The sequence below is a fragment of the Diabrotica virgifera genome, chromosome 7 (genome assembly GCF_917563875.1).
Source record: "Diabrotica virgifera virgifera chromosome 7, PGI_DIABVI_V3a".
NCBI lineage: Eukaryota > Metazoa > Arthropoda > Insecta > Coleoptera > Chrysomelidae > Diabrotica > Diabrotica virgifera.
The window spans coordinates 230,411,297-230,437,354 of NC_065449.1; the positions used below are offsets into that span (position 1 = coordinate 230,411,297).

The 26,058-nt window shown below is 31.6% G+C and overlaps 1 protein-coding gene across 5 annotated transcripts in view; it reads left to right on the plus strand.

Moving 5' to 3' along the window:
* The first annotated feature begins 242 nt into the window (after positions 1 to 242).
* LOC114344050 (uncharacterized) overlaps positions 243 to 26,058 on the plus strand; it is a 35,375-nt gene continuing 9,559 nt past the window's right edge. Inside the window, exons 1-5 of one of the 5 annotated variants that reach the window (XM_028294912.2) lie at positions 243 to 418; positions 1,267 to 1,452; positions 6,047 to 6,352; positions 7,679 to 7,863; positions 24,213 to 24,563. In XM_028294912.2, coding sequence (XP_028150713.1) covers positions 351 to 418; positions 1,267 to 1,452; positions 6,047 to 6,352; positions 7,679 to 7,863; positions 24,213 to 24,424 — 957 coding nt within the window. In that variant the 5' untranslated portion in view covers positions 243 to 350 and the 3' untranslated portion in view covers positions 24,425 to 24,563. Of the gene's footprint in view, positions 419 to 1,266; positions 1,453 to 6,046; positions 6,353 to 7,678; positions 7,864 to 11,446; positions 11,681 to 15,372; positions 15,685 to 24,212; positions 24,564 to 26,058 lie in introns of those variants that run through there. The other 4 variants (XM_028294905.2, XM_050655401.1, XM_028294929.2 and 1 more) reach the window with 4 other exon arrangements.

Below are 26,058 nucleotides of genomic sequence, written 5' to 3' on the forward strand. Positions count from 1 at the left end.
ATTTTAAAATTATATTGTACTATATAAATATATGAATAATTAATAATTTTAATAGTTAATTAATAACATAATATTCCATAATAAAACATAAAAACCTGCTCGTCGCCATATTGGATATGACATTGTGTCAAGTCAAGGTCATCGACCAATGTACAAATGTCAACTGTCAATGTCAATTATGCCATTTAATTAGAATCGGATAATTTCGGATATTTGGCTCACAACATTCGGATAATTTTTATTTTTGCATTGGCAACACTGCCCATAACCTAACCTATTAATAGTGAATCGCCGATAACAATATTTATAATTAATTAGTTTTTTAGTATTTTTTGTAATTAAATTTGAAAATGGTAAACTCATGCTGCGTTTGTGGAATAGAATCAAGCAGCGTATATGGAGATAGATCATTCCATAAGTAAGTAAACAATTGATATTCTTAAATACATGTAAATAAAACAGTATTTCTAAAGTAAAAGTTCCTTTAATTTTTAATATCATCATCATCATCAATGGTGCTACAGCCCTATGAAAGAGCCTCGACCTTCCCAAGTCTATTACGCCAGTCAGTCCTATCCATTGCCAACCATTGCCAGTTTGCTGTGCCTATTTTTCTCCTATCCTCATCCACACTATGACACTAGTGACATAAGGATTCTTCTAAGAGGGTTGTTCTGCTGTGATCTTGCAAGATGTCCTGCCCATCTTAGTCTTCCTATTCTTATAAGAGATACTACATCTTTACCACCAAATATATGTTTATACCTGTGGTATACCTCGTAGTTGTACCTCCTCCTCCAAACATCATTTTCACAGATGCCGCTGAATATTCCTCTCAGGATCCTTCCTATATAAGCAGAAGGTTTGCATCTGCCTTGGAGATGGTCTATGTCTCCGATCCATATATCAACACTGGTTGTATAAGGGTTTTGTATATGGTTATTTTTGTTTTTTGGCCCAAGTTTCTGCTTCTCATATGTCTACTCAGCCCAAAAATAGCATTTGTTTGCTAGGATTATCCTTCGCTTGATTTCTTCCATCATGTCGTTATCCTTGATGATCAGGGAGCCTAAGTATGTGAATTTGTCCACCACTTCAAAGGTAGAGTTATCAACCGTGAATTGGTGGCCGATGTTTCTGGCTCTATTGTTGGGTGTAGATGCACCATCTTAGTTTTCTCCTCATTTACTTGCAGGCCCATATTTTTTGAGGTATTTGAGAAGGTGATATACATACAATTTTTAATATAAATTTAATTATTTTCAGATTTCCTAAGTTAGAAGAAATACGGAACAAATGGATTAATGCAATCGGAAAAACAATCTCTTTCAATCATGCATTTATATGCAGTGAACATTTTCATCCAAAGGATTTTATAAATTTTTTTGCAAAACGTAGAATGCTCCAAAGAGATAGTGTGCCATCTCTAAATTTATCAAAAAGTGTGAAAATGTAAGTTTTTGAACGTTTTTTATTGAAAATTATTTTTTCTGAAAGATCTTCTTGTTCTTATACTTATTGTAGACCTGTCAATCTTTTTAATTCCGACGTTGAAATTTTTCTTGAGAAGTAGACTGCCAGCTATCTCTTCATCTTTTTGGTGGTCTCCCCGGTGGACGCTTGCCAGCTGGTTTTCCTTACTGGTAGTCTGTGCTACTCCATTTTTTTAACATGACTGAACCATTCTCTTCGTCTTTGCTGACTCCATCTTGCATAAGTTGTTTAGTATTCTATCCCTTCTTATCTTCCCTGCTATTGCTCTTAGTGTCTTCATTTTGGCTGTTTGTAGCATGCTTTTGGTCTTATTGTTGTCTTCTCTTGATTCAATACCATAGCTCATAACAGATCTGATACAAGTGTTATAAATTCTAACTTTGCTGTCCATTCTCATATATGGGTTATTTCAAACCTCATCTCTCAAAAATCCGGACATGACTGCATCCTTGTTTATTTGTCCTCTTAGGTATTTGGCTGGATCATGATAACTTAATAAGTCTACGCCTAGATATTTGAACTGATTTAGCTGTTCTATGGGTTTCCCCTCTATCAAGAGCTTGCATCTAATTGGATCTTTCCCAATGTGACCAAGTCTGTATCCTAGTTGTAGTGATTCCACATCTTCTATTATTTCATCCATTAGCATATTGAATAGAAATGGGCTGAGGCTGTCTCTCTGCCTGATTCCCCCTGGTGTTGGTATGTTGGTCGTAGTGGTGTCGTTTGTTTTAATTTTTGTCGTGTTATTATTGTCCATTTGTTTTATGACTTCCACAATGTTTGCCTGTGTCCTTTTTTGCTTCATTTTCTGTAATATATCCGTAAGTCTTACTTTGTTAAATGCTTTTGTTAAATCTATGAAGCAAATACAGGGTGCGCCAAACCTCTGGTCTTCTTTGATTACGGCTAAACTATGAGATATACAAAAAAATGTTTATAACAAAACTAATGTGTATCAAAGAGGTCTATAATTTAAAATTATTTTCAATTATACAGGGTGAGTCAGAACGACGGTATGAACCAAAGTTGTATTTTTTTAAATGGAACACCCTGTATATTAAATCATTTTTGAATATATTATTTAAAAATATGAAAAATTTGTATAAGGTCTTATCTGCCTAAAGTTAATAATTTTCGAAATATTTACATTTTTATTGAGAAAAATGGTAATATTTATAGGGTTGTGGATTATGTTTCCAAGGAAATAAAAATTTAGGTGATAGGTCAAAGTTTTTAAAATATAGTGTTATTTTTAAATAATTTAATATTTTTTACTTTTAGCCATAAAATATACAGTGTGATCACTATTTGCAAATACAAAATTTTCTCATTTTTTTTAAATGGGACACCCTGTATATTAGTTTTGCGTTTTGTAGTAAATATTACAACCTTTCTTTTGGTATAAGGTTGTATGTACACCTGGTTCCAAAAAAAACTGATACGACTCTTGACGCGTATTTTGTAGAAAATTGAGCAGTGTATTTTGAAGGATAAATACTTAATATTTACATACTGTCAATGTCACTGCCAAATCTTAAAATTTGTCAGATAGCTTATTATGTTCAACGGTTATTAGACTTTATTATTAATCTTTATTATTAATATTTTCTCCGCAACTGAGGATATCTTATCAACTGTATTGTTTTTAAACAATAGATGATAAAATAAAAATATTGACAGTTCAAAAATGTGAACATTATTGCATTGTGTGTGGCCTAAGTTTGGGCTGAAAACTAAAATGTATTACATTTTTACAAAATTTTGGAATATGTTTAATTACGTAGACCAATTTTAACAGTTGTTTTCAATACAGATTTGAATCATCTACAAATAGTTTCTAATGTCTTTTGATGTCAAATAATTAGGGAAGCTGGAATTCAACAGTTTAGAATTTTACATTGAGTTAATGCAAAATTGTGACGCATGTCAAAATTCTCAATGTATTTTAATTGTATTCATTTTTTTTTCGAATCCTGAGAAAGCTAATAAATATTTTTGAAAAATTTAAACTCAGAATGAAAGACTACATTATTACCGAGGGCTGAAAGTCCCTGAAAACTTCTATAATATTTATTTTAATAAGTTACAGGGCTGAAAATAAAAAAAGTGTGATATTTAATTTCAAATATTTCATTCAATAGAAACTGCTTGTTTATTCTAAGGGGCTTTCCGCTTTCCGCCCTCGGTAATAATGTAATCTTTCATCCTGCGCTTAAATTTTTCTAAAATACTTATTAGTTTTTTCATGAATCAGTTGTTTGTTGTTTGTTTATTTTATTATTTGTCTGTCATAATAAATATAATGTCAGATCAATCAAATACACTGCTCAACATGATGAAATCTTACTAAGAGTCGTATCAGTTTTTTTAGGAACCGGCTGTACCTAGCATGTTTCGTTTTGTAGATATTTTAAAAAAACTATAGATTTTACGTGTTTGCGGATTTTTTATTTAAAATTTTTTTTTGCAAAAAAAATAATTATATTCTGGTTTTAGAAACATACACTAAAATATAAAATATGAAAATAAAAACGTAATTAAAGATTAAAATAAATCGTATGCTAGTACAACTCAATTGAATTTAATAACTTTAAATTATTTTACAAAAAATATTTTACCATATTAATGAATGCATAAATTAGTTAATATTAATTAGTTAAATTAAATAAACAAAAAAATTTTAAATCAACCGTAGTCATTTTTCTACTACAGCAACTTTCCTGTACCAAATTAATTGTTAGTTAAATTGTATTTAGTTAAACTTTTAATTAACATACATCTTGAGAATATAAAAATTATTATAAAGTATGCTTTGAAACAAATGAATGTTAAATGTATCATCCAAATTATTTATTAATATAAATAGTATTTACTGGTGTCACAAAAACTGGTAATACTTTGGTAGTTGAAATTTTTGTAACAGTTTTTTATATTTTAAATTTTAATTTTTTAACCGAAAAATTTTTGCATATGACATTTGTTTTGAGCGAAACCATTAGAAATTATTACCAGATTTTCTGACACGAGTAGGTACATAGATACTATTTACTTCTTAATATACTTCCATAACGTTCATTTGTTTCAAAGCATACTTTATACGTTCTCAAGATGTAGGTAAATTAAAAAGTTATTAACTGATCTTACTCGTAAATACAATATAACTAACAATTAATTTGGTACAGGAAAGTTGCTGCGGAAGAAGAATTACTACGATTGATTTAAAATTTGGTTGTTTATTTAATTTAGTAACTAATTTATGTATTCATTAATAAGGTAAAATATTTTTTGTAAAATAATTTAAAGTTATTAAATTCAATTGAATTGTACTAGCATACGATTTATTTTAATCTTTAATTACGTTTTTATTTTCATATTTTATATTTTAGTGTATGTTTCTAAAACCAGATTATAATTATTTTTTTTTGCAAAAAAATTTTTAAATAAAAAATCCGCAAAAACGTAAAATCTATAGTTTTTTAAAAATATCTACAAAACGAAACATGCTAGGTACATACAACCTTATCCAAAAGAAAGGTTGTAATATTTACTACCAAACGCAAAACTAATATACAGGGTGTCCCATTTAAAAAAAATGAGAAAATTTTTTATTTGCAAATAGTCTGTATCACAGACTATCTGTAAAAAATATCACACTGTATATTTTATGGCTAAAAGTAAAAAATATTAAATTATTTAAAAATAACACTATATTATAAAAACTTTGACCTATCACCTAAATTTTTATTTCCTTGGAAACATAATCCACAACCCTATAAATATTACCATTTTTCTCAATAAAAATGTAAATATTTTGAAAATTATTAACTTTAGGCCTATAAGACCTTATACAAATTTCTCATATTTTTAAATAATATATTCAAAAGTGATTTAATATACAGGGTGTTCCATTTAAAAAAATACAACTTTGGTTCATACCGTCGTTCTGACTCACCCTGTATAATTGAAAATAATTTTAAATTATAAACCTCTTTGATACACATTAGTTTTGTTATAAACATTTTTTTGTATATCTCATAGTTTAGCCGTAATCAAAGAAGACCAGAGGTTTGGCGCACCCTGTTATGTGGGTTTGTTATATTCTATCGACTTCTCTTTCACTTGTTTCATGACAAATATTGCATCTGTTGTCGACCTGTCTTTTCCGAACCCTTATTTTTCTTTTCTGTTCTTTATCTGTGATTCCAATTTATCCTTGAGTATGCCTGTGAATAACTTCATTGTCGTATTTAAGAGAGTTATTCCTCTGTAGTTGTCCGGACATGATCTTTGTCCTTTCTTAAAAGTCGGTATTGTAATACTGGTGTGCCAATCTTGTGGTATCTCTGCTTTGTCTAAGATTTTGTTAAACAATGTTGTGAGACAATTAGTGAGTTTCTGACTGCCGTATTTCACCAGTTCAGTTGATATTTCCATCAGTTGGTGATCGTTCTGAAAGATGTGGCTGAGAAAAATCTAAAAGCCTGGTTTTAGTTGCTTAGGTATTTACCCTAGTATTTACTCAGATTATAAAATATCTGATTTCTTGCAGAAAGCAAGAAGAAATTCAAGCACCTGGAGAGATGTTGAACGAATCGGTTGTTGAGCAGAGTTGCAGCGATGACAATAATTATTCATCCATAAGTAATCATGATGAGGCATCAACAAGTGAATTCTGTAATACAAGTCAAATCAAAATTGAACCCCTCCCTGAATTCATTAATCCAAGTCAAGTCAAAATTGAACCCGAAGCACTTTTGGAAGTAATTTTGAACGAAAACGCAGATTCTGATCCATTAATAAATAACGATGAGCCGAGTGAAGATGATGACAACCTATCAACAAATGATAGAAAAAGGTTTGATTATAATAATAAATATCAACTTTTTGAAATAATTTTCTCCTATATATTGTTACACATTTTCTTGAAAAACAAAAATATAGTTATAATTTTCGTTACATAACATTGTAAAAAATATGATGTCTTTATCATATATGGTGTCCCAAAAGTAGCGGAACGGTCGAATATTTCGCGAAATATACATCGGATGGAAAATCTGAAAAATACATGTTCAATAATTTTCAAAAATCTATCCGATGACACCAAACGCGATCCCCCACTCCACCCTTGGAGGTGGGGTGGGGGTAACTTTAAAATCTTAAATGGAAACCTCCACTTTTTATTGTATATTTGGATTCCTTACGTAAAAGTATAACTTTTATTCCAAACATTTTTTCGAATTATGGATAGATGGCGTTATAATCTGAAAGAATGATTTATCCTGATACCATAGGTAAATTATAGAAACAGTCTAATAGCTCGAGAAATACGCTTCCAAATGAAAAAACAAAAAATAAATTTTTAATATTTTTCAAAAACCTATCGAATAACACTAAATATGACCCTCCACTCCACCTCCTGGAGGTGGGGTGGGGGTAACTTTAAAATCATAAACAGGAACCCCCATTTTTATTGCAGATTTATATTTGTCATAAAAAACTAAACAACATTTATTCGAAACATTTTTTAGAATTGTTGATAGACGACGCTATAATTGGAAAAATACGATTTCTTAGCGCCATCTATCAACAATAATTCTAAAAAATGTTTCGAATAAACGTTTCTTAATTATTCATGATGAATACAAATCTTCAATAAAAAATGGGGGTTCCTATTTAAGGTTTTAGAGTTACCCCCCCACCCTTCCACGAGAGTGTGGAGTGGGGGGTCAAAAATAATAAAAATGTGTTTTTTGGTTTTTCATTTGGAAGTGTATTTCACGAGCTATTAGGCCGTTTCTATAATTTATCTATGGTATCAGGATAAATCGTTTTTTCGATTATAACGCCATCTATCCACAATTCGAAAAAATGTTTTCGAGTAAGGAATGCAAATCTGCAATAAAAATTGCAGTTTCCATTTAAAATTTTAAAGTTAGTTTTTCAGTTTTTCGATCCGATGTTTATTTCGAGAAATATTCAACCGTTCCGCTACTTTTGGGACACCCTGTATATATGGTGTATATAGTAATATTTTAATTTTTAAACCCTCCTACATTTCATTTAATTTAATATTTTATGTAATAACTGCATAAAATACTATTCAAAATCTTACGTATCAAAATCAAAATTAGATTTTTATCAGAATTTTGTAAACCTATTTATTAATTTTCAATATTTTTAGACCTTTGGACCCGAACGATGATTTTACAAATAGAAAAAAAATGAAAATCAGTTTAGAAGGAACAAGTATATGGCTAAAAGAAGAAGATTTAATTGATAAACAAAAATGGCCTGTATTAGTAAATTTTGTTCGTGCGAAGAATGAAGCTATTAAAAGCTTGAAGCGAAGTAACAATTACGTTAAAGGTAAAGTGCATGATTGTAGATATTGTTAAAGAATTTCTTCTTCTTTTTGTGTAGACATGATTCTCTCTGTTTTTTCAATGTGCCTCCAGTAAGTTGTCATTCCATCTAGTCACAGTACATCATTCTTTTTCAAAAATGATTACAAAAGTGTTAACAATGGTTTTAATTGCTTCGTTTGAGCGAGTCTACCACTTTCTGAAAAATTTCAGAGTGCAGGTTGAACGCGTTTACGCACGCCCCATGCCAAGGCCCGGCGTAAATTGAACCTAAGCCAGACACAACCTGCGCCGGCGGGACGGGTGACCCATGCATTTATTTTTCCAGCATGCCGCATATTGAACACAATCCAACCCAACCGTTGGCTATCGACGAGGCAAATAGAGACGGCCAAAATCAGTGCGGAAATGTAACGGTTACTTTTGATACCAGTTCTCGGTGGAACTGAGTACAAATACTGATTACAAAATACTGATGTATCTGATCTTTGTACTGAATTGAGTAGGCAACTTAAAATCGGTATTTCCTTACTTGTAACTAGTAACGTTTTAAAAATATCTTACACGTCCCTAGTAGTCGTAGCGGTATGACTTTCGAAAACATCGAACTTGATCATAAGCGAGTGCATAAAAAGATATCTTACACTGAGTATTTTATTTCTGCACATAATACCTACATATTTAAAATAATCTCTCCCCTACTGCTCGATCATAACTCATATTCCTCAATTTACTGCTCGGATCACAACCATTTACAATTACTGCAGGATCGCAATCATTTAAAATGACTGCAGGTCATAATTCATAATCCCTCCGCTACTGATCGGTCATAACACTATCTGCCTATTTCGTTTTTAATTTTTAAGCATAAAAAATGTAATAAACAAAAATGTAATATATGCCGACAAGTTGAATTTGAGGATAATACGATATTTTTATCGATCACGGTTTTAAGTAACATTATAACAATAATTTTTCACCTTATTTTTCTAATAATGTGTTTTTGTAAAGGCATAACTTTGATTATTAATTTCGTATCGCCGCTTATTTAGTCTACCAAAAGTTATCAGAATTTAATGACAAAGACAACGCAGTTTTCACTCGGGGTGTTGACTATACTCATATTTTTATTTATCATAATAAATTGTACTTAGGTACCATCCGTATTCATTTCAGATAAGTCCATCTCGCAAACAAAAGCAAGTAAAAATAAACATCTGGCGGTGAGTTACGCGTCCCACGGCCCAAGAAAACTGTACGCCAATGACAAACGTTCCCAAGCGAGACCTGCGAACGAATGAACTGATAGTAGGATGCGCAGAACTGTCTACGCAGTTCGCCGGTGCAGGTTGTGTCTCGCTTAGGTTCAATTTGCGCCGGGCCTAAACCTGTAGCTCTAGCGGGGTTAGGTTTTGTGATTGCAAAACTATAATTTTTAATTTTAATCAAAAGATTATGCGTTAGAATAAAATAAATTATTTTTGTCGGACAAAAAAGAGTTGTCGTTGAGTCCGACACCCGCAAGATGTCACTCAATCGCGGTACAGTTTTGTTATTACAAAACTCTTAATTTTGAATTTAAATTATTGATAATTAATTACTAGAGATTGTCGATCTTTTGTCCGACAAATTTACAGTCTCGTTTCTTTAGTCGGACAACGTAAATATGTTAATTATGGCAGGTTATGTTTTGCGATTAAAAGGAAACATTAGAAATGAGTATATTAGGGAAGTCTAGGTGTGGCACCAATTGATGCCAAAATGAGAGAGCATAGGTTAAGATGGTTTGGCCATGTTTAACGTCGAGACGTTAATCACCCAATACGAAAAATTGCTGAAGTGCAGATTCCTGGAAAGAGTAGGAGAGGAAGACCTGGGGAGACGATTAGGCAGGACATGTTTTTCCGTCCTCAATTAAAACGCGGTATCTGCAAAAAAATAAGTTAAATTTTTGCTATATGTGGTTTCCTTGTGACCTTATTTAGCTTCTGCAATGTCTGAAAGCCGTATCATTTTATTTACTACCAAAATAAACAAATTGGAATATGCCGTATGTGCTAAATTTCAATAGTTGCTTAATTAAAATGCGGTATCTACAGAGTACTCAACTAAAAAGCGGTATGTGCTAGCGAGTACCATGTCCTTGCCGCGTTTTAATTGAGCACAGCGCATTTACTGCGTTTTTATCGAGACTCGTGTTGCGACCTCGTATTTTGAACATTTATGACATGTAGGCATTTTGCGTATACACTGTGTCCGTAAAGTATGGAACAAATTCTTTTTTAGCTAAACAGAGCATTTTAAAAATAATCTCGAAACACGTCGATTTTTGATTTTAATTTACCGTATTTTAAAATAATATTCTACTATACAGGGTGAATTACTTTCGAGTAATGACGTCACCATCATTTTTTTTAAATGGAATAACCCCATTTTGTCTCAATTTTCAGATTACTCTAGCTAAGCTGATTCCAAAAATGTATCACATGTTGATTCAAATTGGTACAGGGTGGACAAAAATACAATAGCTTTGTGTGTGTTCATAAAGTAACGCGTTTATTATCAAAAATACTTATTGTATTTTTGATATTTTAATTAATTTTTGATTTTAATTCATTTTTAATATTGTTTAATTTAATATTTTAATTTAATATCAAAAATTAATTAAAATTTAATATTATGAGCACACACAAAACTATTGTATTTTTGTCCACCCTGTACCAATTTGAATCAACATGTGATACATTTTTGGAATCAGCTTAGCTAGAGTAATCTGAAAATTGAGACAAAATGGGGGTGTTCCATTAAAAAAAATGACGGTGACGTCATTACTCGAAAGTAATTCACCCTGTATATTAGAATATTATTTTAAAATACGGTAAATTAAAATCAAAAATCGACGTGTTTCAGGATTATTTCTTAAAATGCTCTGTTTAGCTAAAAAAGAATTTGTTCCATACTTTACGGACACAGTGTATAATAAACAATAATTATTAGCTATTTATTTTTCTTTTTTGGTAACTATTCTTCCTTGTGAAAAATCCTATTTGTAAATAAAATGCAGATACGGCACTATTTCTGATCCAGTAATATATCCGCTGCTCAATTAAAACGCGGTATATGACTTTTTATTTACAGCTTTGACAAAAACATGATTTTTTTAAGAATATATTTTTAAATAATGCTCAACTATCATTAGAACATGTTTTGCGTTAAAAAGTTGTCAAAACATATAGAGTCCTGATAAAAAAACTTTGAGAGCCGATTTCTCGGTTTTAAGTTGGCTGCACATACCGCGTTTTATTTGAGGACGGCAGTGTTGGTGAAGGGGATTAATATTGATATGACCCAAGATAGAATTGCGCATAGGAATAAGTCAAAGAGAATGCTAATGCTAAGTAATGTCGGATTATGTGCTACCAGTAGTGTAACAGACTCAATATACAATACATCTAATGTGATATAAATAAGTAAACAATAAAAATTTTTTAAAAAATCTTAAATTTTGTGGTGGCTCGTTTTCTCTGACGAGCAGTGTAATTATTATGTAAAGAAGTCCATTTGTAATTTTTTACAACTTTTTGTAGAATCTTAATCGAGGATTGCACCAATTAATGACCAGGATTCAGACAGTGGAATAGGCCTACAGGAGATACCACTATAACAAAACGCGCCAAAAGTTATCTACTTCTTTCAAGTGGTGTGGAAATGATAACAATAATAATTGTAAACATTATCATCATCTAGGTACTTTAAAATGTACAATATATGTGCCAGATATGTCATGAATGAGTTAGATAAAATTAAATTATTAGAAGAATTTTTTTACAAAGTACCAAACACAAATTTTGTTTAATTTATTGTTTTGTATTTTGATAACTATTTCCGAAGTGGAAATCAAATAAACTTAGTTTTAAAGTAAAATTGTGGCTTATTAATGAGGTAATGGATGTAATCAATAAATTAAAGAATAAAAAATACCGAACTGGATTCTTGATAAGGCTATTAAAGGCAATGTTGAAGCGAAAAGAACGCGATATAATTGAAATACTATTTTTGAAAATAATATTTCAACCAAGATAGTTATCGTTCACCCTGGCTCAGCTCAGTCTCTAAAGGTGTGTGTTCGTCTTATCCTAATCTTAGATATGAACTATGAAAATTCAGAATGGAGGAAACAAAACAATATTTTAACCAATCATTTTTATTTTGCGATAAAGATATAATAAAAATGTGACCTATTAAATGTATTAACAAATATATTCAAATTCTTGCCAAAAACTAACAATTTGTAGATTATACTTATGGCTTTTGGTATTCGTTCGATGGTAACTTCTTGACATCGAATGGTCTTGTAGACCTGGGCAGATGTTGTGGCCTTAGGTCCCTGCAGCTACGGTCTTGGTGGTGTTGTAGATGTTGGGTGCTGCTGTCTATCTAGATAAATCCTGTTGTCTTGGCCTTTAAGTGTGCATCACCGGTGATGAAAGCAGGTGCATGGCTCCCGAAGGGAGAAAAATGATTTCTATCCAAAAACTAGAATACAAAACGTGTATAAGTTTTGATATCAAGAAGAAAGGTACCTTGCCAAAAAGTATTAAAAAAGTAGTAGATAGCAAGGGGTAAATTAAATGGAATTAAGATTGATACTACTAGTTGAAATTTGATTACTACAAGCATATTAATAGATGAAAAGAAATATCAGAACACATGCTTTTAGAAGATGGGAGGTTAGGTATAGAAACAAAAAAAGGTTATAAAAATGAATACAGGCTTATAAAATCTTGTACAGTGATGGTTAAAAACTTACCCCAAGAGAGTATAGAATAGAATATAATAGAATAGAAATATGCTTTATTATCACTGAAAATTTTTACAATTTTATGGACAAAGCTTACATACAGTCAAAAGAAAAATAATATCAACAACAAATAACAACTACAATTTAATAAAATTAGATAAATCGTCAATATACACTAAATAAGATACAAAACCAAAGACAAAAACAATAAATTGCAAAATTTATATACATTGCAAATTGAAAATTGAACATACTTAGAACAAATAAAATACAACATTAAGAAATGACAGTTTAAGCTACTGCGTATGAAACCCAATTTTCTTAGTTATTCATTAAGAAATTCTTCTATTGAATAATATGGTCTTTTAGATAGATAAGCTTTTGTCAGTTTACGGAATTTTGGGAAAGATGTTGCAGATTTAAGTTGTAAAGGCAGATGGTTGTAAAATTTTTTTGCGGAATATAATATAGATTTCTTTACTAACTCAGTGCATGGGATCGGTAAATAAATATCAAAGATTGAATTTCTGGTGGAGTAAAGATGATCGGGCCTTGCTGGAAAGGCATGAAGGTGTTTACGAATTAAACAATCCGTTTCTAGAATATGAAAGCCTAAAAATAAATGAATATGTGATGGGCTCATCTCTTTAAATAAATTCATTTTTCCCCTCCATTATGGTAGGGGAGCCCAAGCGGGGATTTTTGCAGTTACTCTAGTGCGTCAGATTATCATATATGGTGAGAAACCTGGTACCCTGCAGATGTACCTCTACCATATATTGGCTCTTAAGAGATCAGATCGAAAAACTGTAAAATACACTTATTCAATATTTTAAAAAAATCTATCTAATGGCACCAAACACGACCCCCCACGGGGGGGGTTACTTTAAAATCTTAAATAGGAACCCCCATTTTTTATTGGAGATTTGGATTCCTTACGTAAAAATAAGTAACTTTTATTCGAAACATTTTTTCGAATTATGGATAGATGGCGTTATAATCGGAAAAAACGATTGTTGGAAATGGAAAATTAAATTAAAAAATGGCAAGCGCCCGCTAAAATGGAAAATTTTACTTAACTTTTTTGGTTTTAGGACCTACTCTTCACAACCCAGTAGGTCCCCATAACGCTCGAGTGACTGCACATTTAGCATACTTTGCTCCCCTACCATTACTAATTGCCATTCTCATTGACATGACAGCGCAAAGTATGAGGAGATGGACAACCATGTTCCGTATTTAAAGACTGATATCTAGAGAGTAAGGATATACGGAGTACGACGTTCAGTATGATGACTTAGATGTTAAATACAAAGAGAGTTGCCTATAGAACGGGCGCCAAACAGGTTTTAAACAAGTTAAAACGAATACAGAAGATTAATGAAATTAAATTAAATGATTAATGAAATATTAAAGAAAATAAAGTAAAATAATTCTTTAAAAATAAGATAGCAAGGATGTGACGTTTGTAACGTTACAATGTAAATAAACTTGGGGCTGGAGCTGGACTGTATATAGGGGTGGTTCTCTTTTTTGTGTTTCCAGTTGTTGAAATAATTTTATACTCAATGTCATCTTACATAGTAAACCACATTGATCATTTGATAAATTTATCAATAGGTAAAGACTTCTTTCCAAGCATTCTAAAAAAACAATTGTTATTCCTCTTTACAAAAAAGACGATCCTTAAGACATTTCCAAGACCTATTTCGTTATTGTGTGTATTTTCTAAAGCGTTTGAGAGAATTGTCTATATTTGCGTTTTTGGGTAGATTTAAAATTGTAAGCGATTGTTAACATAGCTTCCTTACAGGAATTTCTACTCAGTCCACTGCCTACAGTTTTGTAAAGGGTACTTATACAGGTTAACATGTGACAGGTCTGTTTTTTGATCTAACGCGGGCCTTTGATTGTCTTGAAAGCCGGTTTGTTACGAATAAACTATATAGTAATTATTTTCGAGGCATTTTTCTACTAGATTGGTTATTCATCATATATTATAATTTTTGTTAAAGTCAGTGAAGCTATTTCTGAGCACCGTGTTATTAATCTGGGAGTTCGAAAGGGTTCTGTATTAGAGCCCTTAATTTTTTTGCTTGATTGTCTGCATATGAAAATTGAACCCGGTACTGTGGGATAAGAACTTCACCATAAAAGCAAAAAGAAGAATATATAATACCACGACAAGAAGTATCCTCACTTATGGGTGTGAAAATTGGACAAAAAATATGAAAACCAAAAACAAAATAAGAGCAACAGAGATGGAATTGCTAAGCAGAAGCTGCAGAGTAACAAGAAGAGATAGAATAAATAACGTAGAGATTAAGATAAGAATGGGAATGATCTCAGATATAATAGACTACATCGAACAGAAGAGATTAACCTGGTGCGGACATGTCAGAAGAGCAGACCAAAATCGTTGGATAAATAGAACAAGGAGTGGAATCCGATAGGAAGAAGGAAGAGATGCAGACCCCGAAGATATTTCAGAGATGAAGTGGACGATGCAGTGGAAAGAAGAAATCTACAGGAAGAGAACTGGCAAAACAGAACTAACTGGAGATCACGGTTGAGTGAAGGAATACAGTGAAAACTGTGAAAATCCTTAGAATATACTAGTTACATCCCTTATACAATTCCGATCGCGTCATGATTTAGATAAATACATTCAAACAGCGATAGATATGGTACTAACAAAATTTTCTTTTCAAGATTCCGAAGATGCAGAGCCAACAAAATTTTCTTTTCAAGATTCCGAAGATGCAGAGCCAACAGAAAATCGCAGGATATGTGGCCGATGTAGAATTTGCAGTCGAAAATCCGACAGAAAATCCAAATTGAAATGCTGTAGATGTAAACGTTTTGTCTGCAAGGAACATTCAAATACATTTAAAACAATTGTTTGTTATACCTGTGGCCTGTGCGACGTAAATTAGTGTATATTTTCCAATTTCTTTAGTTTTAAATTCAGAATTATGTTTCCTGTTTTTGTTTAGTTGTAATTAAAAATTTGTGTTTTACTAATGTTTATTTTATTTCTTAAAACAACTTCATTTCTTGTCAATTGTCATTTTTGACCGGGGGTAATTTTTGACTCACGTTGGTCATCCGTGTAAGAAAAAAAGGTTGGTCATCGGAGGGTTAATAACAACGGCTCTGGTCAAATAAACAGAACGTCTGTTTAGAATAAAAGCAATACAAGGAGGCCAAAACATAATAGGCGAGCGGGATATACCCCTAAAATGACCAGGTACTGACCACGGAGAGGTGAATGGCCAATTTTATACATACTGTATGTTTTTGACGGTGCTGAAAACGAAAATGAGATTTATTTTGAATTTCATGTGGGGGAACATTGCTAAAATCGAAATTTTAGTCTAAAAATTTACCTCGCGACAGCTCTGTTTCATTTTAATATTTTTTTTCTGAAATTTTTACAGTATATAGGTCTAACATTTCTGAAGATAACGGTACCTGTTTTAAGCTTTAATTCTTATTCTGATAAAGGTTATGAATTTTTCAAAGGAGAAGGTGCGGGTTTGTGCATTGCAAAGTTTAATCGCAAAAGTTGAGTGACGAAATTTAAAATGGACCCTTTTAATCACGTTTATGTTAAAATAGAGAGTACAAAGAAGTTTTTTGAAAAATTTTAGATGAAAATGTTTTATAGAAAAAAAATAGTGCAACTTTTATTATCGACATTAGAAATCCCCAATATTACGGTTATTTTTCGAGATACTGACTAAGGGTGGTGAATGGCTAATTTTGCTCTTAGATTATGTTTTTGACGGCGCTGAAAACGAAAATGAAATTTATCTTAAATTTTATGTGGGGGGAATATTGTCAAAATCGCAATTTTACCATAAAAATAAAAAAAAAAGTGAAATCATGTTTTTTGCGTTTAACTCGCTACAACTCTGGTCGATTTTAATATATTTTTTTCCAAAGTTTGTACACTATATGTTGCTCACATTTCTGAAGACAACGGTATCTGCTTAAAGGTTTTAGTCTTATTCTAGTAAACGTTATGAATTTTTTAAAGTTCAAGTTGCAGATTCGTGAATTGCAAAGTTTAATCGCAAAAGTTAAGAGGCAAAATTTAAAATTTGTCTTATTAATCACATTTATGTTAAAACGTAGAGTACAAAGAAGTTTTCTGGAAAGTTTTAGTTACAAATGTTTCATCATCATCATTCTCTTTGCCTTATCCCTATGCGGGGTCGGCTTCCCTAATTGCATTTCTCCACACAATTCTGTTTTGGGTCATATCAATGTTAATCCCCTTTACCAACATGTCCTGCCTTATCGCCTCCCCCCAGGTCTTCTTTGGTCTTCCTCTCCTACTCCTTCCAGGAATCTGCACTTCAGCTATTCTTCGTATTGGGTGATTAACGTCTCGACGTTGAACATGACCGAACCATCTTAACCTATGCTCTCTCATTTTGGCATCAATTGGTGCCACACCTAGAGTTCCCCTAATATACTCATTTCTAATTTTATCCTTCTTTGTCACTCCACTCATCCATCTAAGCATTCTCATTTCCGCCACATGCATTCGTTGTTCCTCTTTCTTTTTCACTGCCCAACATTCAGTTCCGTACATCATAGCCGGTCTTATGGCTGTTTTATAGAATTTTCCCTTCAGCTTCATTGGAATTTTTCTGTCACACAACACACCACTCGCTTCTTTCCACTTCATCCATCCAGCCCTAATTCTACTGCATGCATCTCCATCTATTTCTCCATTACTCTGTAATACCGATCCTAGGTACTTAAAACTATTGCTTTTCACAATCATTTCACCATCCAAAGATACCATTTTATTTGTAGTAGCTCCATCTTTAAATGAACATTCCAAATACTCTGTTTTTGTCCTACTAAGTTTTAAACCTTTTTCCTCCAGAGCTTGTCTCCACTGTTCCAGTTTTTGTTCTAAGTCTCTTTCACTATTTCCTACTAACACGACATCATCAGCATACATTAAGCACCATGGAATGTTACCCTGTAGTTTCGCTGTTATCTGGTCCAAAACTAATGAGAATAAATACGGACTAAGCACAGAGCCTTGGTGCAATCCTACTTTCACATGAAATTTATCAGTCTCTCCCACACCTGTCCTAACACTAGTCGTTACTCCCTCATACATATCCCTCACAATCTTTACATATTCACCAGGGACTCCTTTCTTATTGAGTGCCCACCACAGAATCTCTCGAGGAACTCTATCATATGCTTTCTCAAGATCAATGAATACCATATGAGCGTTTGTTTCTTTACTCCTGTATTTTTCCATCAACTGCCTTATAATGAAAATTGCATCTGTTGTTGATCTACCCTGCATAAAGCCAAATTGATTCTCGGATATTTCGGTCTCTTCACGTATCCGTCTGTCAATTACTCTTTCCCATATTTTCATGGTGTGGCTAAGCAGTTTTATAGCCCTGTAGTTTGTACATTGTTATGTACAATGTTTAACATTTAGTTACAAATGTTTAATAGAAAAAAAAATGGCGCTACTTTTAATATAGACGTAATACATCCCCAAAATAACGCTTATTTTTCGAAATACTGACCATGGGAGGTGAAAGGCTAATTTTAGCCTTATTTTATGTTTTCGATGGTGCTGACAATGAAAAAGAGATTTATTTTGAATTTTATGTGAGGGAATATTGTCAAAATCGCAATTTTACCCTAAAAATGAAAAAAAAAGTGAAGTCACAAATTTTTACGTTTAACTCGCTACAACTCTATTCCATTTTAATATTTTTTTCTAAAATTTTTACAGCATATATTTCTCACCTTTGTGAAGACTATGAAAGTAACTGTAGTATTTCAGTCTTTTCTTTATAAAAGTTATGAATTTAAAAAAATAAAAGGTGCAGATTCGTGAATTGCAGAATTAAATCGCAAAAATGAAGTGACAAAGTTTAAAATTGATCTATTTGATTATGCTTCTGTTAAACCATAGAGTTCAAAGAAGTTTTATGGGGAGTTTTAGGTCTAGATGTGTTATAGAAAAAATATGGTGCAACTTTTAATTTTAAGAAAAACTTTTTTAATTTTTAGGGCAAAATTGCGATTTTGACAATTTTCTCCCACCTAAAATTCAAAATAAACTTGATTTTCGTTTTCAGCACCATCAAAAACATAAAGTTAAACCAAAATCAGCCATTCAACACCAATGATCAGTATCTCGAAAAATTAGCGTTATTTTGGGGATTTATAACGTAGATGTTAAACGTTGCACCATTTGTTTTCTATAAAACATTTTAATATAAAACTTTCCAGAAAACTTCTTTGTACTCATGTTTTATTTTTTAATTTGATTTAAAATCTATATTTCAAATTGTGTCAGTCAAATTTTGCGATTAAACTTTGCAATTCACGAATCTGCATCTTGTACTTTAAAAGATTCATAACTTTTACTAGAATAAGGCTAAAAGCTTAAAGCAGAAACCATTATCTTCAGAAAGGTGAGCGATATATAGTGTACAAACTTTAGAAAAACATATTAAAACGGACCAGAGTTGTAGCGAGCTAAACGCAAAAAAACGTCATTTCATTTTTTTTTTATTTTTAGGGTACAATTGCAATTTTGACAACATTCCTTTACCTAAAATTTAAAGTAAATTTCATTTTCGTTTTCACCACGGTCAAAAACATAATTTAAGACCAAAATTAGCTATACACCACCCATGGTCAGTATCTCGAAAAATAAGCGTTATATTCGGGATTTCTAATGTCGACATTAAAAGTTGCACTATTTTTTTTTTCTATAAAACATTTTGTTTTATAACTTACCAGAAAACTTCTTTGTACTCTCTACTTTAACATAAACGTGATTAAGAAGCTAAATTTTAAACTTCGTCACTAATCGTCACACAACTTTTGCGATTAAACTTTGCAATGCACAAATCCGCACCTTTTCCTTTGAAAAATTCATAACATTTATCAGGATAAGAATAAAAGCTTGAAACAGGTACCGTTGTCTTCAGAATTGTTAGGTCTATGTACTCTAAAAATTTCAGAAAAAACCATTAAAATGAAACAGAGTTGTAGCGAGGTAAACGCAAAAAACGTGATTTCATTTTTTTTATTAATAGGTTAAAATTGCGATTTTGACAATGTTCCCCCACATAAAATTCAAAATAAACTTCATTTTCGTTTTCAGCACCCTCGAAAATATAAAGTATGAATAAAACTAGCCATTCACCCCTCCGTGGTCAGTATCTCGAAAACTAAGTGCTTTTTTGAGGGTGTCCCGCTCATGTATAATGTATTATTGGATTCCTAATAAATCACACAATTTTCGGGTGTCCATCTCGACTCAAAATTTAAATGTCAGTTCGCATGGATATGCTCAGTAAGTCACTCAATAAGCCATACTATGAATAGTAAACGTGTACATTTTTGTTTTATTAGATATAGTATGATTATGATACAAAAAATGGCATAACCCAGACATCCAAAGTGAAAGTTATCCTCCAACACCAAATTGTTCTATATGGTCCACATAATGTTCAATAAAAAGTCACACCATTTTGAGCATCGGATTTGGGGGGAGTGGGGGGAGAAATCGGCAAATTCGTAGTATTTTTTTGCGTTTTTCGTCAATATTTCTAAAACTATGCGGTTTAGCATGAACAACCTTCTATACAAAAATGTTCTACATTAAATTTGAAATGAAAAGGCCGAATACATAATCCTTCTAAAATGAACGGTTTCAAAGTTACGGAGGTAGTATAGGTATAGTATAAGATTATTGGCCCAAAAAAGGTCTAACCCAGACATCCAAAGTAAAAGTTTTCCTCCAATACCAAATTGTTCTATATGGTCCACATATTGTTAAGTAAAAGTTACACCATTTTAAGCGTCCGGTTTGGGGGGGGGGGGAGATGGGGGAGAAGTCGGTAAATTAGTGGTTTTTTACGTTTTTCGTCAATATTTCTAAAACTATGCTTTAGCGTAAACAATGTTCTATACAAAAATGTTCTACATAAAATTTAAAACAAAAAAAGGTCCTATACATATTTGTTATAAAGTCAACGGTTCCAGAGTTACGGAGGGTGAAAAGTGGAGGTTTTCGATACTTTTTATATTTTTTGGACAATTTATAATATTATTACTGCTGAAAGAAATTTTCTTGAACAGGTTTGTGTTTTGTAAATAAAAATTGCTATTTCAGTGGCCGATGGTATGTTAGTGATAAGCTCTTGAAGAAACGTCAACCTCACCACCCAAAATCATCATCAATTGCCCAAAAAATATAAAAAGTATCGAAAACCTCCACTTTTCACCCTCCGTAACACTGGAACCGTTGATTTTATAATAATTATGTATCGGACCTTTTTTGTTTTAAATTTTATGTAGAACATTTCTGTATAGATTATTGTTTACGCTAAAGCATAGTTTTAGAAATATTGACGAAAAACGTAAAAAAGCTACAGTCCGTCTAATTTACTTACCGTTGCACGTCATTATCTACGCCAGAGATCTAAGTTGACATAGTTGCCAAAGTATAAAAAAATCCTGAATCCATTTTAAATCAAATAGACCACATAATTATTGTAAACGTGGATTATACAACAAAACAAATTAATATTCAATGTAAATAAGTAAAAACTTAAGAAATAGAGAACAATAATTAAGTTACAATCTTTTAAGATTTGCAGTGCAAGCGTTTTTGCACTGCATTGTTAATAATTAAAAAACGACTCCGAACTCTTGGCAGAAGCCGGTAGGTTTCTTTGTGTGTATGTCTACAATAAAAACTAAAAAAGTTGTCAGATACCTGGATTATTCCAAGTCGTGATAAAATTAAGTGAAATTTATATTTTTATAGTAGAGGATCTTTTTATGATAAATTAAGTAATAAAAACAGTAAATATAATATAACAGATACTTATAGTAAAGAATATAAACAAATATGAAGTGTCATCACCGCAACTGTCAAATAAATGTTACCAATTTATTCTAAAATGTCACCTTCGTTCGATTACAGTAACAGTGTGTTCCGAACAAAAGTGCTTCATAGAAAAACGCTTTATAATCCATTTATACATAAATGAAACATATTATTGTGTATTTCTTTAGGTTAGCATTAATAGAAATCTTCAAATATTATTTCTACGCGTATATAATAAAATATGTTTAGTGGCTGTAATTCCAGTGTACTCGACAAAGTGATTCTAAAAAAGAACACACCTACCGCCTAAATATTTCGTGTTGGTATCATGCAACGTCACAGGCTATGACGCGGATGACGTGCAACGGTTAGTAAATTAGATGAAGTATACTAATTTACCGACTTCTCCCCCATCTCCCCCCAAACCGGACGCTCAAAATGGTGTAACTTTTTACTGAACAATATGTGGACCATATAGAACAATTTGGTGTTGGAGGAAAATTTTTACTTTGGATGTCTGTGTTAGGCCTTTTTTTGGACTAATTATACTATAATACCTTCGTAACTTGGGAACCGTTCATTTTAGAAGGATTATGCATAGGACCTTTTTTATTTCAAATTCAATGTAGAATATTTTTGTATAAAAGGTTGTTCATGCTAAACCGCATAGTTTTAGAAATCTTGACGAGAAACGTAAAAAACTACGAATTTACCGATTGCTCCCCCCTCTCCCCCCAAACCGGACGCTCAAAAAGGTGTGACTTTTTGTGAACATTATTTGGACCATATAGAACAATTTGGTGTTGGAGGATAACTTTCACTTTATATATCTGGGTTTGGGTATAGTTATACCATACTAATAATAATGTTCAGTTTCGTTTAAAAATAAGATTTCCAAAATTTCACGCCTCAAATCAGCAGATATGGTTCTTTTCATGAGCATTTTTCAGTGCGTCACAGTTTTTCGATCTCTCTCTAACGCATTAAATTGTATGTGACAGAAAAAAACGCACGTCACTGATTACATTTCGTCGGTGAAATTTATAACATTTAATCTAGTTATCAATAGATGGCGCTAATAATATAATATTAAATAATATTATATTATTCTATATAAATAAAATTTAATCTGTACAATTTATAAGACTATACAAATCAAAGAAAATACCATTTTATAAATGCAATAAACAAAATTGATTTGTTTTTATACCAAATTGCAAATAAAATGTGACAACTGTCAGATTTAACTAAAATGTTATGTTAGAATAAATGTCATAAATGTGTATTTATCACGGACTAACCTTTTTGTCTATCATTTGTGACGCACTGAAAAATGCTCATGAAAAGAACCATATTAGTATAATTTTTGTTAAAATCAGTGAAGCTATTTCTGAGAACCGTGTTTTTAATCTGTGAGTTCGGCAGGGGTCTGTATTAGAGCCCTTAATTTTTTTTTGCTATTTATTAATGATGTATTTAACCACTAATTGGTTAAATTTTTCGTCTGCATACGAAAATTGACTCCGGTACTGTGTGATAAGAACATCAGCATAAAAACAAAAAGAAGAATATAATATAATACCATGAAAAGAAGTATCCTCACTTATAGGTGTGAAAATTGAACAATAAATATGAAAACCAAAAACAAAATAAGAGCAACAGAGAGTTCCAAAGGAGAAGCTGCAGAGTAACAAGAAGAGATAGAATAAATATCATAGAGATTAAGAAAAGAATGGGAATGAACTCAGATAGACTACATCGAACAGAAGAGATTAACCTGGTGCGAACATGCCAGAAGAACAGACCACAATCGTTGGATAAATAGAACAAGGAGTGGAGTCTGATAGGAAGAAGATTGAATACAGTGAAAACTATGGAAATTATTAGTATACCGATTGAGCAATTTCTCATGGTTGGTATGCGCCTTTAATGAGAGCGACAAAGAGACATAATATATTTATTATACATTTAAAACGGGCTAGAAGATATACGCCGGCAAAACGAGGTAGCGCGAACAACCCACTTCATGTCGTAAATAGGGCTATCTCAGCAAAGCGTTGCCAAAGTAGATTTAAAAAAGAAAATATCAAAGTAGAAAAAATTATAATATTTAACTTATTGTGAACGAATATAATAAACAAATTATTTAAAAGAAAAAAACTTAAGTAAAAAAATATTGTTTCACCCATTTTAAAAAAGTTGATGAAAAAGGTTGAATTATATTTCAACGTTTTCACATTTTTTAAAAATGGATGAAAACAATATTTTTTTACTTAAGTTTTTTTCTTTTAAATAATTTGTTTATTATATTCGTTTACAATAAGTTAAATATTATAATTTTTTCTACTTTGTTATTTTCTTTTTTAAATCTACTTTGGCAACGCTGTACTGAGATAGCCCTACCTACGACATGAAGTGGGTTGTTCGCGCTACCTCGCTTTGCCGGCGTATATCTTCTAGCCCGTTTTAAATGTATAATAAATACATGTCTCTTTGCCGCTCTCATTAAAGGCGTATACCAACCATAAGAAATTGCTCAATCTGTATATACTAGTTACATCCTTTATACAATTCCGATCGCCTCAGGGTTTACATAAATGCATTCAAACAGCGATAGATATGGTACTAACAAAATTTTCTTTTCAAGATTCCGAAGATGCAGAGCCAACAAAATTTTCTTTTCAAGATTCCGAAGATACAGATCACAGAATACGTGGCCGATGTAAAATTTGCAGTCGAACATCCGACAGAAAATCCAAATTGAAATGCTGTAAATGTAAACGTTTTGTCTGCAAGGAACATTCAAATATTTTTAAAACAATTGTTTGTTATACCTGTGGCCTGTGTGACGTAAATTAGTGTATATTTTCCAATTTCTTTAGTTTTAAGTTCAGAATGATGTTTCCTGTTTTTGTTTAGTTGTAATTAAAAATTTGTGTTTTACTAATGTTTATTAATAACCTATTAATAAAATACCAACGTTAAAATTATAAATACCTACATTATTTTATTTCTTAAAACAACTTCATTTTTTGTCAATTGTCATTTTTGACCGGGGGTCATTTTTAACTCGCGTTGGTCATCCGTGTAGAAAAAAAGGTTGGTCATCGGAAGGTTAAGGTGCTATACTAGTGTAAAAGTACGAAAATCATATACTTTTTTGGGAATTTCTAAATTTGTACCAATTGTTTTGAAAATCTGCATGAGCATTTACTATAAAAAAAGTAACATGTAAAACTATTTTCATAAAAAAATATTAAAGATTAAACGATTTATGCGTCATTTACTGACGCCGCGAAAATAAAAAACAAAGCTCTACTGCTGCAGTGATTGGGACTATAGTCCAGAAAGCCACTGCGCATCCGCTAGGAAAAATATTTTGATTCGGATTTTTTGCACAATCTTACTCAAAAAGGACTCCTTTTAACAAATTTGCATGTTGCCAGGACCAAAAGGTCGTCAAAAATTTTTTTAACGTATTTTTTTGTTTTTTCCTAAAATTATTTTTTTTGCTTTTTTTTCCTTTTTTTAGGTTTTTTGGATCATTCCAAACAGAAAAGGTCTTTAGTGACTTTTCTCTAAAAATGATAGTTTTTGACATATGACCGATTAAAAATTGCGAAATCGGTCATTTTTAACCCTCAAAAACTATGTAAAAAGCTGAAAATTTTAATGTTGCCAGGGTAGGCAGATATTCTTTAAACATCGTTTGATGAAATCCCGAAGAGTTTTTTGCAATACAATATTCAAAACTCCTTTGTTTGTTAATTGCTAATCAAGCGTGCGCGATACTATTTTCCACCGACGCGACAGTATGGTGCAAATGAAAGGAATAAATTCGTTATTTCATAAACGAAAAAAAAAATAAAAAAAAAAATAAAATTGAATAAAAAAATGAATAATATAATGAAAAAAAAAGTAAAAAATGTGAATTAGTCCGTTCTTTAAAGGTAAAATGATAATGCCGATATGTGCTTTTGCCCTGGGGGTGGTTTTCACCCCCTCTTGAGGGTGAAAAAATATTCGTCCAAAGAAAGTCAGGAAATCGATAAATTGGCTAATTTTAAGTAACTTTTGTTCTATAGAGTTTTTTCACTAAGTCAATACTTTTCGAGTTATTTGCCAGTGAATATGTTCATTTTTTCAACAAAATAACCACGCTTTTAGACGGTTTTTCGCAAATAACTCAAATAGTAAGTATTTTGTCGAAAAAACATTCTTAGCAAAAATATAGCCTGTAAAAAATTTTAAAATATGCTGTATATATCACGTCTCTACACCTAGTAGAAGCAGAGTTATAGCTAATGAAAAATAGGTTCATATTCGTCAAATTCCAAATGGAATACTTTAACGTGAAATAACCAAAAATGAAGCACATTTCGGGGAAAACTCATTATAACTTATTTAAAGTGTTTAAAAAAAAGCTTCATTTTTGTTTAAAAAAAAATTCTAGCATCAAAATTAAACAAGTTATGCTCAAAATAAAGTTAGTC